Raw genomic sequence first — 16,622 nt, forward strand, 5'->3', positions numbered from 1 at the left:
GAGAGATTCCCCTGATGCTGCGCCCACTGGAACTTTAGGTCCCACTGCAGAGCCTGCATATGCCATATGCCATCTGGCATGTCACCTGCAGGATGCAAGAGGCCATGAGGCACAGCAGCCTCAGTCATTCTCACCGAAATCCAGGATAGAGGCCGAAACATTGGTATCATAGCCTTAATATCCTGGACTTGCTTTTCTGAAAAATAAGCCTAAAATTGAAGTCTGAGAGGGAGTCCGGTGTGACTGTGGCACGTTTATAGTAAACCCCAATGAGTGCAGGAGGTCTGCCGTAGTCTGGGGGTGAAAGACAAGAGGCTGGGGCAAGCCTCCCTTACGCAGGCAATTGTCAAGATAGGGGGAAGACTGGCATCCCTGATCTCCACAGACAAACTGCAACCACCGGCATCACCTTCGTGAACACAAGAGGGGAGCTGGTAAGTCTAAAAAGAAACACATTGAACTGAAAAAGCTCTTAGCTGCCATGAACCATAAGAAACGCCTAGGATCAAGCAGGACGGGGATGTGAAAGTATGCGTCCTGCAAGTCTAATGCTACCATCCAGTCTTCTGGGTCCAGGGCAGATCATAGCAGTGCTAACATGAGCATTTTGAACAACCTCTTTTTGAGGATATAGTTAAGGAACATAGGTTTAGGATAGGATGAAGTCCTCCATCTTTTTGTCTGCACCAGAAAGTAGCGGGAATAGCAACCACAACCCACATCTGGTGGCGGCACCCTCTGTGGCTCCCTTGGCCAAGACAGAAGTGACTTTCTCACGGAGAAGGATTAGGTGATCCTCCATCAGCCTGTTATAAGAAGAGATAGTGATTACAAAGGGATGGGAGTAGCCCCTTTGAATGATCTGCAAAACCCACCTCTGATGTTATGGACTGCCACTGGGGTCAGCAGATGGCAAATCCTGCTGCCTGGATGTCCATGATGGTATGAAGGCAGAATAGGAGGATTGGAGACCCTGGCTGTCTGGGGTATTAGTGGATTAACCTTACTGCTAGCTTCCTAACCCACGAGGACTGTGGGTGTTGTGCCCTCAGCCACGCAGACGCTGGGGAGCATGCACGGCTTGGTGGCTAGGAGGGTAAAGGCACGTCTGGAAGCCCCTTCCATGGCCGCAAAAGGTGGATTGGGGTTGACGGGCTATACAAATGCCCAAGTTCTTGGCTGTAGCCTGACTGTCCTTAAAGTACTCCATTGCCAAATCTGCCTTGTCTCCGAAGAGATGGGAGCCATCTAAGGGCATGTCCATCAGAGACAATAGGTCATCCCCCGAAAAGGTGGACCTCAACGAAACGTGGCTCCTCAAGGCTACTGTCTTTGAAACTGCTCTGCCCAGTGAGTCTGTTGTGAATGGTGAGCTTCGCTTAATCTCTTTTGTTTGCTACAGCCTGGGAGCACAGCCTGGGCCTCCTCCAGAACCATTGGCAGCACCTGCGTTTCTTTGTCCTACAATGCATTGGAGTAGTGGCTCAAAAGACATGAATGTTCATGGACCACAATGCCAAGACAGTGGAAGAAAACATATTCTTCTCTAAAGTGTCCAGCCTCTTGGATTCCTTGTCCAGGGGTGCGGTAGGGAATGCACCAGGATTTACATGGGACTTAAAGGCTCGGGCCATCAAACTTTCTGGGGTAGGGTGTTAGATGTGGAAGTTTGGGTCCCCTGGAGCGGGGTGGTGGCAGCAATTGCAATTGTCCTATCCACAGGATCCCCCTTGCTGGGTTTGAATCATGTCCCCAGTAGGACGTCAAGGAGGGCCTCGTTGAACGGGAGTAGCAGTTCTAAAGGCGAGACTCCCAGCTAAAGCAGCTCTATCAAGACTTTAGTCTTGACTGCCTCAGAGGGCATGCTAAGGTCAAGGCCCTCGGCCACCCTCCGCACCACCATCGCAAAGGACGCTCTTTCCTTCATAGCCACAATAGGGGAAGAAAGCATACCAGTATCTGGAGGTTCTGAGACCCCTCCTATCCCTCCCTGAGTCTTAGTCCATAGCAATAACGCTCACCATCTGGCCTAGAAGGCTTGGTCCTAGTTAGCACCAGATAGTGGCGACGCCTCTCCAGCCCATGTCTGAGTTGGAGATTAGAATGGGGCTTGCGGTACCAGGTGCATTGACATAAGGTCCGGATCAGGGAAGGTTGCGATTAAACGACCAGTGCAGGTCCTAATCTGGTTACAGAACTTCAGGGCCCTTCTGGAGCCTTGGACAGAGCTGCTGGTGCAGAACAGAAGGTACACTGTGGACCCCTCGTGGTTCACAGGCATGTCAGAGGGATCGGCTGCCCAAAGATAGGGCACATGGCCTCATAGAATTCTTTAAATTGGACAGGGGTTGCTCTGGCTCCTGGTAAATCAGGGTGGCACGGAGACAGACCAGGCGTATGCTGTACTGTATATCCAGGCCTCGTATGCTGACGCACCCATGTCGTGTTGGCCGACAGATGCAGGGAAGTTGAAGACAAGTTCTTGTGTCAGGACTCAACCGAGTGTCCCCAGGACTTGGAATGCGACTAAGGTCCGTAACCCTCCTGGGACCTTCCTCTCAACCGGGACCTTGATTGTCATGGCATTACACAGCGAGCCCCCCAGGCGCTTCAGGGATCCCTTCCTCAAAGCCTTCGGATTCATGGCATAGCAGTAGGAAGAGGGCTTAGGGTTATGGTCGCGCTGAGTCACCAAAGGCATACAAGATGCGGGTCCATCACTGGCCTTCTTTGATGACATCCATGCCACACCAGGAGGAAAACCTCAAAAAGACCTTGACATTACATCAAGAAAGGTTTGTCAAAAATTGACACGGGTAGCTCTTCTCTGGATCTGCGCAGGCCAGTGCTTAAATAAAAGAACTGACTTCAACGCGCCTGGTTGTGCCTGTATTGGCACCGCAAATGTCCCTGCTGACGATGCCGAGCCGAATTACATTACCTACCGGCGCACAGGGGTACTTCTCACGACAAATCTTCCAGATCCAGTGTAATGCCTGGGAATAATTGTAAGGTAAGGAATCTGCCGCTAGAAGAATGTATCAGATTGAATTGTGTAGTATTTATTACTGTTGTGAGATTAAAAAAAACATTTTCTCAAAAGATGAGCAATGGGCTGTTAATTGGAGTTATAATGTCTCTTGTTAAGTGTAAGGAAATGGCTCCCTGTTGCAGTTACCCCCCACTTTTTGCCTGATACTGATGCTGACTTGACTGAGAAGTGTGCTGGGACCCTGCTAACCATGCCCCAGCACCAGTGTTCTTTCACCTAAAATGTACCATTTCTTCCACAATTGGCACACCCCTGGCACACAGATAAGTCCCTTGTAAAAGGTACCAGTGGTACCAAGGGCCCTGTGACCAGGGAAGGTCCCTAAGGGCTGCAGCATATGTTGTGCCACCCTAAGGGACCCCTCACCTAACACATGAATACTGCCATTTAAGATTGTGTGTGTTGGTGGGGAGAAAAGGCAAAGTCGACATGCCATGCACACAAAATACTGCCTGTGGCATAGGTAAGTCATCCCTCTAGCAGGCCTTACAGCCCTAAGGTAGGGTGCACTATACCACAGGTGAGGGCATAGCTGCATGATCAATATGCCCCTACAGTGTCTAAGTCTATTCTTAGACATTGTAAGTACAGTTGTGGCCATATTAAGTATATGGTCTGGGAGTTTGTCAAAAACGAACTCCACAGCTCCATGATGGCTACACTGAATACTGAGATGTTTGGTATAAAACTTCTCAGAATAATAAACCCACACTGATGCCAGTGTTGGATTAATAAAATAAAAAAATGCACACAGAGGGCATCTTAGAGATGCCCCCTGTATTTTACCCAATTGTTCAGTGCAGGCCTGACTGGTCTGTGCCAGCCTGCTGCTGAGAGACGAGTTTCTGACCCTGTGTGGTGAGGGCCTTTGTGCTCTCTGAGGACAGAAACAAAAGCCTGCTCTGGGTGGAGGTGCTTCACACCTCCCCCCTGCAGGAACTGTAACACCTAGCAGTGAGCCTCAAAGGCTCAGACTTCATGTTACAATGCCCAGGGCACTCCAGATAGTGGAGCTGCCCGCCCCCTGAACACAGCCCCCACTTTTGGTGGCTATCCAGGAGAGATAATGAGAAAAACAAGGAGTCGTCACCCACCAGTCAGGACAGCCCCTAAGGTGTCCTGAGCTGAGGTGACCCCTGCCTTTAGAAATCCTCCATCTTGATTTTGGAGGATTCCCCCAATAGGAATAGGGATGTGCCCCCCTCCCCTCAGGGAGGAGGCACAAAGAGGGTGTAGCCACCCTCAAGGACAGTAGCCATTGGCTACTGCCCTCCCAGACCTAAACACACCCCTAAATTCAGTATTTAGGGGCACCCCAGAACCCAGGAAATCAGGTTCCTGCAACCTGAAGACGAAGAAGGACTGCTGACCTGAAGCCCTGCAGAGAAGACGGAGACACCAACTGCTTTGGCCCCAGCCCTACTGGCCTGTCTCCCCACTTCAACAAAAACTGCAACAGCGACGCATCCCCCAGGGTCCAGCGACCTCTGAAGCCTCAGAGGACTACCCTGCATCTAAAAGGACCAAGAACTCCTGAGGACAGCGGCCCTGTTCCAAAGAAACTGCAACTTTGCAACAAAGAAGCAACTTTTAAAGACCACACATTTCCCGCCGGAAGCGTGAGACTTTCCACTCTGCACCCGACTCCCCCGGCTCGACCTGCAGAAAACCAACATTACAGGGAGGACTCCCCGGCGACTGCGAGCCCTTGAGTAGCCAGAGTTGACCACCCTGAGCCCCCACAGCGACGCCTGCAGAGGAATCCAGAGGCTCCCCCTGACCGCGACTGCCTGCTTCAAAGAACCCGACACCTGGGAAACCCGCAGCCCCCAGGACCTGAAGGATCCGACCTCCAGTGCTGGAGCGACCCCCAGGTGGTGGCTACCCCGAGGAGCCCCCCCCCCCTCTGTCTGCCTGCATCGCTGAAGAGACCCCTGGGTCTCCCATTGAAACCTATTGCAAACCCGACGCCTGTTTGCACTCTGCCCCTGTGCCACTGAGGGTGTACTTTCTGTGCTGAATTGTGTGTCCCCCGGTGCCCTACAAAACCCCCCTGGTCTGCCCTCCGAAGTCGCGGGTACTTACCTGCTGGCAGACTGGAACAGGGGCACCCCTATCTCCATTGAAGCCTATGCGTTTTGGCCACCACTTTGACCTCTGCACCTGACCGGCCCTGAGCTGCTGGTGTGGTAACTTTGGGGTTGCCCTGAACCCACAACGGTGGGCTACCTTGGACCCAACTTTGAACCCTGTAAGTGCTTTACTTACCTGTGAAACTAACAAATAGTTACCTTCCCCAGGAACTGTTGATTTTTGCACTGTGTCCAATTTTAAAATAGCTTATTGCCATTTTTGCAAAAACTGTACATGCGATTGTGATGATTCAGAGTTCCTAAGATACCCGAGTGAAATACCTTTCATTTAAAGTATTGTTTGTAAATCTTGAACCTGTGGTTCTTAAAATAAACTAAGAAAATAGATTTTTCTATATAAAAACCTATTGGCCTGGAATTGTCTTTGAGTTTGTGTTCCTCATTTATTGCCTGTGTGTGTACAACAAATGCTTAACACTACCCTCTGATAAGCCTACTGCTAGACCACACTACCACAAAATAGAGCATTAGAATTATCTCTTTTTGCCACTATCTTACCTCTAAGGGGAACCTTTGGACTCTGTGTATGCTATTTCTTACTTTGAAATAGTACATACAGAGCCAACTTCCTACATTAAGCTCTAAGCTTGTGCTCCCCACACTACTTTCCTGAGAAGCCTGTGGCTGTTTGTTCTTGCTACCCTGAAAGATGTGTGTGGAAAGGCTTGTACTTGGCCCACATTGTTGTACTTGCAGAGCTGTAGGATGACAGACCGCAGTGCATCAGGGGCAAACAACCTCAGTCTCCATTTGTGGCTCCAGAATTTGAGCTCACTGATTAAGGCCTGACTGTGGCTAAATGTGGGTGTTCAGTCTCTAAAAAATGTAATGAGTGTTTTTGTTTCTTTTCAGGTGCAATATAGCTGTGATTCTTCTGACTGACTTGATAATAGACCATGGTGTGAAGGTAGAATGGGGAGGATACCTGCATCTGTTGCTGCATGCAATTTTCATAGGTAAATTACATTTCCTTTGTTAGCTTTATGCACAGGACTTAATGGAAAGAGGCCCTTGCCTTCTATAAACTTTGAAAAGATGGTATGTGCGTATATCAAATGGGTGACCCCCGCTGGTAAAATATGTGCTTGGTAGCAAATACATTAATGTTTTGAAAGATCTGCCTCGTACTAGCACCTGCATTTTTTACACCCCATCCCTTTTTCTCATCAGGAATGCAGGATATGTGAACTTCTTTTCATTGCATTAGATTTTTTTACTGAGCCTTCACATTTTCCTTTTCATCGAAGTGTTAAAGTAGGAATCTGCCCCTTCCCACCACTCTCTGACTCCAGAGAGAGTACAAAGACATCAACATGCCTCCTGTTCGCCTTCCCAATCGCCATAGAAACTGGTTCAGAGTCTAGTTCTGGCACACCATGAGTTGCTGGGGCCATTGGCAACATTGCAGCAAGTAGAGGAGTCGTCGTGCTGTGCATATTTGGCACTGTACCGTTTTCCTCTGGTGTGCCTTCAGGCTGTAAGGATCTGCATGGGCCGCGAGTCAGATGTTTGCAAGGGGTCTGCCCTCTGCACCTTTTGACCTTTGAACCCACATCCGTGCTAACAGTTCCGCCGCCACTCCCTGTGCTGGTTCCCTCTTGCATCAACACTAATACCATCGCTGCAGCTGCTGGAGAAAGATCAGCAACCCGTTGTGCTCTCTGACACAAGTAGAATCCACCACAAATTGGACTGAGGTGGTGCCTGCTCCAACAGGCACGCGGCCAACAGGTAGTCCCACCGATTTGAACTTTACACAGTCTTTTCAGCACTGACTCAGACAATGAAAATTATGATGAAAGAGATGATTATATCACACAATACGATAAGTAAAACTGGTGTGAGAAAATCTGAGAAGCTAGTAGTCTGGATATTTCTCCAGTCAGTGGCCTTGTGCCACCCCCAATCACCCCTGTCCTGTTACAAAGGAAAAGCGTCTCTGTAGGAAAATACCCTCTTTTTGGTATGATTACCCCCACTTTTTGCCTATCATTATGCTTAGACTGTTTTCACTGGGGTCCTGCTAACCAAGACCTTAGTGATTGTGCGAGGTCCCTCAAAATTTGGCTGCCTAGGACTTTTGTGCGTTCCACAATTGGCATTCCGGTGCCCTCTTATAAGTCCCTAGCATATGGTACTTAAGTACTGAGGACATTGACGCACCAAGGGTTCCCCATGGGCTGCATCATGTATTGTGCCACCTATGGGAGCTGATGCAAGATGTGTCTGCAGGCCTTCCAGTGCAGCCTGTACTAGGTCGGTGAGTCACCTCTATGGCAGGCCCTCCTAGCCCAGATGGCAGGGGGCAGGTTCTTGTGTGAGGGCACCCCTGCATGAGCAGAGGTGCCCCTACAAACTCCAGTTCTGTTGCACTGCACTGCACTTTGTACTAAACACCTGTGTCCAGCTACATAATGGTAACTCGGAACCTGAGAATGTTTGGTATCAAACATGCCAGAATCACAACCAAATACTTATGCCAGTATTGGTTGTGTGATTCCATGCACTCTGGGGTCTCCTTAGAGGACCTACCAGTCTTCTAGGGTTTTCCAGCAATCACACACTGCTGCCACCCCTCAGACAGGTTTCTGCCCTCCTGCTGCTTGACTAGCTCAGGAAGAGAAAGGCAGAACAAAGGAGTTCCTGTGGGAGTGGGAGGCAACACCCTCTCCTTTGGAAATACGTGATACAAGACTTGGGAGGGGTAGCACCCCCAAGCCACCGGTTTGCTTTGAAGGGCACATTTGGAGCCCTCTTTGCATAAACCAGTTTGCCCCGGTCTAGGGACCTCTGGTCCATGCTCTAGTGTGAAACTGGACAAAGGAAATGGGACTTACCACTCCCCTGGCTATCACCGCCCCAGGGGTGGTGCCCTGAGCTCCTCCAGGTAGCCACTTGATTCTGCCATCTTGAAACCAAGATGTGCAGAGGCTCCTGGGAGCATCTGAGTGGCCAAGTCAGGCAGGTGACGCCAGAGACCGCGCCTGATAGGTGGTCACCGTGCAAGGTGACCAAATCCCCTATTAGGGCTATTTAGGGACCCCCTTGCGGGTGGGTCCCCAGATTCGACGTGCAAGACTCCACCAGGACTCCTCTGCAACATTTACTTATACTTCAGGGCACTGCAACTTGACTCTTCAGGAACCGACAAGACTGCAACTCCCAAAACAACTTTGCCTTGCAAAATTTGTTCTCCAGCTCCTTCCTTCAACTGCAACGTTTCCCCGGCTGTGAATTCTCTGGGGTCGGCAAAGACTTTAGCTGCACCAAGAAGGAAGAATGAATCTACCTTGGAGTGAAGGAGTCACTCCCCTATGTCTGCAGGCACCTACAGCAACGGTGTCCGGCTGTGTGGACCTGCTCTCCTCTGGAACTGTGTGAGTCATGCATCACAGGTGGTAGTCTGGAATGGTCCTCTGGGTCCTCTCTGCCTGCTGACCAACTTGGGAGACAGTGAGCCCTTGCCTCTCCTTGCCGGACAGTACCCCTGTTCACCACGACTCTTGCAGCAACCAAGGCTTGTTGTCTCCTGCTCCAAGGGATCTTCAGGCCCTGAGTAGCCCCGGCCCCCAGCAGTTCTTCCTGCCAATCACTGTCTCCTCCCTGCTGCTCCAGCGACATGGGACTCCTCTCCACGTGTGCTGATAGGGCCTCACTGCAACGTTGAACCCCCTGGACCTTGCTGGTCCTCTTCAGCCTTGCACCCTTCTTTGGCTTCTTTTTTGCATTTTCCAAAGCTTGTTGGTAGTTCTCCTAAACCACTGACCATCTGCAACCCGACATCATCTGCACCACTCCGAAGACTCCTCTTCATCTCCTGGGGTCCACAGATGCTCTTCTTCCCCCGCCGACCTGGCCCTTCCCCCACGGAAGGGTGGGTAGTGACTCCTGCCCCGACTGGACACTCTGACGTGGACTTGACTCTGTCCCCTTCTTTTGCAGGTCCTCTTCTTCCAGAATCCATTGGTTTCTTCTCGTTGGGTTCTGTTCTAGCACTGTCTATTCTCTAAGTCCTTGTTAGTCCTTGGGAAGACCAGGTACTTAACTCTGCTCTCCTGGTCACTTAAGTACTCACCTTTTGGGTTCCCTAGTTCTTCCAGCTTCCCTTTAATGACTCCATATCCTTGGGTGGGGGACTTAACTTCACAATCCACTATTTTAGTATATGGTTTGTTCCTCCCCTAGGGCCCTAACTATTTTTTACTAATTCTTACCAATGCTTGTTGTTTCTTGTGCCAATTCCTAATTATTACTGTGTGTGTGTGTGTGTGTGTGTGTATGTGCATATATATTTATATGTTCGGTGGCATGTTGCGCTGCAGATTCACATGCTGTGCACTGTTCCTGCCATCTAGTGTTGGGCTCGGAGTGTTACAAGTTGTTTTTCTTCGAAGAAGTCTTTTCAAGTCACGGGACCGAGTGACTCCTCCCTTTCGGCTCCATGTGCATGGGCGTCTACTCCATCTTAGATTTTTTTCTTTCTGCCATCGGGTTCGGATGTGTTCCTCTTCGCTCCGGTTATTAGATTAGGAAAAGTTCAAAATCGCTGAAAAATCGTCTGTATTGTTTCGATCGCGAACCATCTTGCATCGACACCGGCGAAACACATTTTCGGGGCACCCGCTCCCATCCTGAGCCTGGTCGGCCCGACCCCAGGAAGCGTCGAAGCCTCATGGACCGGACCCCGTTTCGATTCTGCCCACAGTGCCACGCAAAGTATCCATACTCAAATCAACATCGGGTCTGTAATCTGTGTTTGTCACTTGATCACCGAGAGGATACTTGTGAGGCCTGCAGGTCCTTCTGTTCCAAGAAGACCTTGAGGGATCGAAGGACGAGACAACTACAAATGACGTCGAAGAGTACCGAGCACCTCGACGTCGAAGAAGAGGAGATGGCCATCTCCATTCAAGGGTCCGACTCGGACGATTCCGACGTGGACCGATCACCGACAGGAAGCCAACACGTGAGTATGCCTGCCCCGACCCAAACCCAGAGCCCCTCCAAGCCCAAACAAAAGGCCTCGGGGACGCCACTGCCGGAAGGCCATGGCTCTACCCGCAAGAGATCAAGTGGTGACCAAGCAACACCCTCTGCACTGAAAAAGTCCACACCTGCATCGAAATCTTCGGGCTCGAGTCGAAACCTCGAAAGAGTCTTTCGGAACCGAGGCCTACTGTCAGCATGGGCATTTCGTTGCCGAAAAAAACTGTGTCGGAGCCGAAAAAAGGCTCATATACTGAGGAGCATGGACTTTCTAAGCAGATGAAAAAAAGCCACAGATTCGAGGAAGAACTCCACCAAATGGAAGAATTTGATGAGAGACAATCAAGGAAACACATCCACAAGGATACTGGGAAAATCCTTACAGCACCTCCTCTCAAATTTAAAAGGAAACTGGATTTCCAAGGACGTTCGGACACTGAGCAGCTAAAGTGCCAAGAGAGCAATCTCCGCCACACCAGTTTTCCCCAGCACATTCTCCTCCGCATTCTCCTCAAAGAACTGTTCCTCCTCTTGCTACACCCACTGCACTGTCACCCACACACACTGTGCAGTCGCATCAGGATACAGACCTGTGGGACCTTTATGATGACCCTGTGTCAGACAATAGCCTGGAGTGCTATCAGTCTAAACCCTCTCCACCTGAAGATAGCACATCCTACACACAGGTCTTGGCTAGGGCTGCTGCTTTCCACAATGTGAGTATGCACACCGAACCACTGGAGGACGACTTTCTTTTTAATGCCTTGTCCTCTACGCATACATTGTATCAGTCTACCCATGCAACCAGGCATGCTTAAACATGCCCAACAGATTTTTCAAGAGCCTGTTAAGGGAAGGCCAATAACGCCAAGGGTGGAAAAGAAATATAAACCACCACCATCAGACCCGGTATTTATCACCCAGCAGCTGCCCCCTGACTCGGTAGTGGTCAGCGCAACGAGAAAAAGGGCCAACTCCCAGTCATCTGGAGATGCAGCTCCTCCAGATAAGGAGAGTAAAAGGTTTGATGCGGCAGGAAAGAGGGTAGCGTCACAAGCAGCCAATCAGTGGCGCATAGGGAACTCTCAAGCCCTCCTCGCAAGATATGACAGAGCTCATTGGGACGAGATCAGCGACATCATTCAACATCTCCCAAAGAATTCCAAAAAAGAGCTCAGCAAGTGGTGGAGGAGGGACAAGCAATAACTAATAATCCGATAAGGTCTGCATTGGACTCAGCCGATACTGCTGCAGAAACAGTGAACACTGCAGTGACAATTATACGCCATGCATGGCTTAGTTCATCAGGTTTCAAACCGGAGATTCAACAGGCGGTCCTCAACATGCCATTAAACCAGCAACAGCTATTTGGCACACAAGTGGACACGGCCATAGAAAAGATGAAGAAGGACACCGATACAGCCAAAGCGATGTGAGCGCTTTACTCATCCCAATACAGAGGGACATTTAGAAAACCGCAATATTGGGGGGGGTTCAGGCCACAGCCATCAGAACCATCCACCTCACAGACAAAGCCCTCATACCAATCACATTATCAGAGAGGGGGGTTTCGAGGGTCCTTCAGAGGGCAATTTCCAAGAGCAAGGGGAAAATTTCAGCCCACAAAGCAAGCCACTAACACCAAGCAGTGACTTTACCATCACCTTCCCCCAACACACATCACCTGTGGGAGGAAGACTAGAAATGTTCCACAATCAATGGGCAAACATAACAATGGACACATGGGTTCTATCAATTATCCAACATGGTTACTGCATAGAATTCACACATTTTCCACCAGATATTCCCCCCAAGAGCGCACAAACTATTGTTGCAACATTTAACAGTGTTACAAACAGAGGTGCAGGTACTATTAACAAAACAAGCCAAAGAATTAGTACCTCATCAACAAAAAGGAACAGGGGTCTATTCCCTGTACTTCCTTATTCCCAAAAAGGACAAAACACTAAGGCGAATATTAGATCTCAAGACTCTCAACCTATACATCAAATCAGAACACTTTCATATGGTGACACTACAAGATGTAGTCCCGTTACTAAAACAGAGGGAATACATGTCAACACTGGATTTAAAAGATGCGTATTTTCACATACCCATCCATCCATCTCACAGAAAATACCTCAGGTTTGTTATATAAGGAAAACATTACCAGTTCCGGATAACAACAGCCCCCAGAATATTTACAAAATGCCTTGCTGTAGTAGCAGCATACATAAGGAGACAACGCATGCATGTATTCCCATATCTCGACGATTAACTAATAAAGGCCAACACTCAAAAGCAGTGTCAAGATCACACACGTTACGTAATAGATACCCTACACACACTAGGGTTTTCAATAAATTACCAAAAATCACACTTGAAACCATCCCAAATTCAGCAATACTTGGGAGCTACACTCAGAAAGCGATTGCAAGTCCAAGCCCACAAAGGATACAGTCATTCTACACCATTGTACCAAAAATACAACCAAATCAGCATCACATAGTCAGATTTGTAATTAAACTCCTAGGCATGATGGCGTCGTGCATCGCAATTGTCCCAAACGCACGGTTACACATGCAGCCCTTACAGCAGTGCCTTGCAAAACAATGGTCGCAGGCACAGGGTCATCTCCAAGATCTAGTGTTGATAGACCACCAAACACACTATTTGCTTCAGTGGTGGAACCCCATACATTTAAACAAAGGGCAGCCTTTTCAAGACCCTGTGCCTCACGCCATTCTCACAACAGATGCATCAATGATTGGGTGGGGAGCACACCTCAACAGTGACAGTATACAAGGACAGTGGGACAACAAGCAAAAACAGCTACACATAAATCACTTAGAGCTGCTAGCAGTCTTTCTAGCACTAAAAGCTTTTCAACCTCTTCTGGCTCACAAACACATTCTTGTCAAAACAGACAATATGACAACAATGTACTACTTAAACAAACAGGGGGTAATACATTCATCACAACTTTGCCTCCTAGCACAAAAAATGTGGCACTGGGCAATTCACAACAATATTCGCCTAATAGCTCAGTACATCCCAGGGATTCACAATCAATTAGCGGACAATCTCATTCGGGATCATCAGCAAGCTCACAAGTGGGAAATACATCCCCAGGTACTACAAAAACACTTTCGCCAGCGGGGGACACCAGACATAGATCTGTTCGCCACAAACCAAAACGCAAAATGCCAAAACTTCGTCTAGGTACCCACACCCTCAGTCCAAGGGCAATGCTCTGTGGATCAGTTGGTCAGGGATATTTGCTTACGCTTTCCCCTCCTCTCCCACTCATTCCTTTTCTACTCAACAAACTACATCAAAACAAACTCAAACTAATACTTATAGCACCAACGTGGGCACGCCAACCATGGTACACCACACTGTTGGACCTCTCAGTAGTACCTCACGTCAGGCTTCCAAACAGACCAGATCTGTTAACACAAACAACAGATCAGACACCCGAATCCAGCAATGCTCAATCTAGAAATCTGGCTCCTGAAGTCTTGGCTATCTAAATCTTCCAAACTAGTGTATGGAATTCATTAAACAGGCAAGAAAACCTAGCACCAGGTATTGTTATGCTAACAAATGGAAAAGATTTCTCTTCTACTGCCAAGCAAAGCACATCACACCTTTGGATGCGCCCATACAAGACATTGTAGGTTATTTACTACACCTACAAAAAGCAAATCTAGCCTTTTCATCCATCAAGTTACACCTCACTGGAATTTCGGCTTATTTGCAAATCAAGCACACAAAATTCCTATTTAGAAAACCAGTCATTAAAGCCTTCATGGAAGGACTAAAACGAATCATACCTCCAAGAACTCCACCAGTACCCTTGTGGAATCTTAATATTGTACTTATACGACTCTTGGGTCCACCTTTTGAACCCATGCACTCTTGTCAGATCCAATTCTTAACTTGTAAAGTGGCATTTCTAATAGGAATTACTTCATTACGAAGAGTTAGTGAAATACAGGCCTTCACTATTGAAGAACCTTTTATACAAGTACACAAACATAAAGTGGTTCTCAGCACAAATCCAAAATTTCTACCAAAAGTAATTTCACCGTTTCATTTAAACCACAGTGGAGCTTCCAGTCTTCTTCCCACAGCCAGACTCAGTGGCAGAAAGAGCACTGCATACTTTAGATGCTCATCTATCGGACGTTTTGTCTTTTGCTCTGTCTCTAGCGCAGAAAGGTTGTGCAGTGGCTACCATTAAGGGTTATTTATCGGCCTTGTCAGCCTTCATATGTCTTCCAGACCAACCATCTTTATTTAAATCCCCTATTGTTATCAGATTCTTGAAAGGTCTTCTAAATAAATATCCTCCAAAGCCATTCGTTATGCCGCAATGGGATTTGTCCTTGGTCCTGACTTTCCTTATGGGGTCCCCTTTTGAACCTATGCATTCTTGCCCCTTAAGGTATTTGGTTTTAAAAACAGTCTTCCTGATAGCTATAACATCAGCAAGGAGAGTGAGTGAGTTGCAGGCCTTATCAGTTAAAGCCCCCTTATACAACTTTTTATGGGGATAAGGTGGTGTTGAGGACCAAGGCTGCTTTCCTCCCGAAGGTTGTTTCACCCTTCCATTTGGCTCAGGCAATTACTTTGTCCACGTTCTATCCTCTGCCTCATCCTTCCAAAGAGGAAGAAAGACTGCACCGTCTGGACCCAAAGAGGGCGTTGAGCTTCTTTATTGATAGAACAAAGGATTTCAGGCTGGAGGATCAGCTGTTTATTGGATACGTGGGCAAGAGGAGAGGAAAGGCAGTCCACAAGGGAACACTATCCAGGTGGGTTGTTCTTTGCATTAAAATCTGTTACTCTTTGGCAAAGAAGGATCCTCCTGAGGGCATTAGAGCTCATTCCACCAGAGCTAAGTCGGCCACTTCGGCCTTGGCCAGAGGTGTTCCTGTGGTCGACATCTGCAAGGCCGCAACTTGGTCGTCCCTTCACACTTTTGCAAAACATTACTGTTTGGATTCTGAGGTTAGAAGGGACGGCCATTTTGCACGGTCAGTGCTGCAGGATTTCTTGGTTTGACCATTTAGGCACCCACCGCCGGGCGTGGTACTGCTTTGGGACTCTATTCATTAGGTGAGGAATCCACAGGTAGTTGTATCCATCAGAAGAACGAGTTACTTACCTTCGGTAACGACTTTTCTGGTGGATACATTAGCTACCTGTGGATTCCTCACGGTCCCACCCGCCTCCCCGTTGCCTTTCTGGTCTTACCAAGTAATCCTTGAGTACGCTCCTCTTGGTCTTTGAGGGTGCAATAGATGTTGTATATATTATATTTATATATATGTATATATGTATATATCGTTGTGTATATACTTGATGTGTATATATATATTTTAAAAAGAGAGAGATATATATATAAAAGATTTACAGTTATTCATGCAATGTTGTGTATTTTTACAATGTAATGGGATGTTGCCTTGCTCTTTCATTGCATTGCCTGGTTGTTCTCATGCACGTAAAAAATGATTGGTACTGACGTCCGCACGTCGTCGAGGACCTCTTATTGCCTGTATGACGTCAGACGGCGTCGCGTGGGCTAGAGTGACGTCCTCGTCGACGTGCAGAGACTAGTAAGAAGATTTCCGTCGAATGCTGGCGCCATGGGAGTATTCATTAGGTGAGGAATCCACAGGTAGCTAATGTATCCACCAGAAAAGTCGTTACCGAAGGTAAGTAACTCGTTCTTTATGTTCAATGGCATGTGTAGCTGCAGATACACATGATTTGAATAGCTCTTCTGACCTCAAGTGTTGGTCTCGGAGTGTTACAAGTTGTTTTTCTTCGAAGAAGTCTTTTCGGAGTCACAGGATCGAGTGACTCCTCCTCTCCGTTACAGTGCGCATGGACATCGACTCCAATGTTAGATTGTTTTCTTTCTGCTGTTGGGTTCGGCTAGCAGACTGGACCCGGAGCACCCCTAGTCTCCATAGTAGACGCCTATGTGTTTTGGGCCCTCCTTTGACCTCTGCACCTGAGTGGCCCTGGTGAGGTGGCTTTGGGGGTTACCTTCAACCCCCAAAGATGGGCTGCCTATAGCCAGGAGACTGAACTTGTAGGTGCTTTACTTACCTGACAAACTAACCAAAGCTTACCTCCTCCAGGAACTGTTGATTTTTGCACTGTGTCCACTTTTCAAATAGCTTATTGCCATTTTAACCAAAACTGTGTGTACTACTGTTTTAAATCAAAGTTCTATACTTACCTGTATGAAGTACCTTACAATTTATGTACTTACCTAAAATTTGAATCTTGTGGTTCTAAAAATAAATTATGAAAATATATTTTTCTATATAAAAACCTATTGGCCTGGAGTTAAGTCTTTGAGTGTGTTCTCATTTATTGCCTGTGTGTGTACAACAAATGCTTAACACTACCCT

At 48.0% G+C, this 16,622-nt stretch overlaps 1 protein-coding gene across 12 annotated transcripts in view; it reads left to right on the top strand.

The window, feature by feature from the left end:
* FRYL (FRY like transcription coactivator) overlaps nucleotides 1-16,622 on the top strand; it is a 1,894,812-nt gene that overhangs the window by 1,164,584 nt on the left and 713,606 nt on the right. For all 12 annotated transcript variants that reach the window (XM_069201557.1, XM_069201569.1, XM_069201550.1 and 9 more), the window contains one exon: nucleotides 6,058-6,161. In XM_069201557.1, the coding sequence (XP_069057658.1) occupies nucleotides 6,058-6,161 (104 nt within the window). The remainder of the gene's footprint in view (nucleotides 1-6,057; nucleotides 6,162-16,622) is intronic.

This window comes from Pleurodeles waltl, chromosome 1_2 (assembly GCF_031143425.1).
Source record: "Pleurodeles waltl isolate 20211129_DDA chromosome 1_2, aPleWal1.hap1.20221129, whole genome shotgun sequence".
Taxonomy (NCBI): Eukaryota; Metazoa; Chordata; class Amphibia; order Caudata; family Salamandridae; genus Pleurodeles; species Pleurodeles waltl.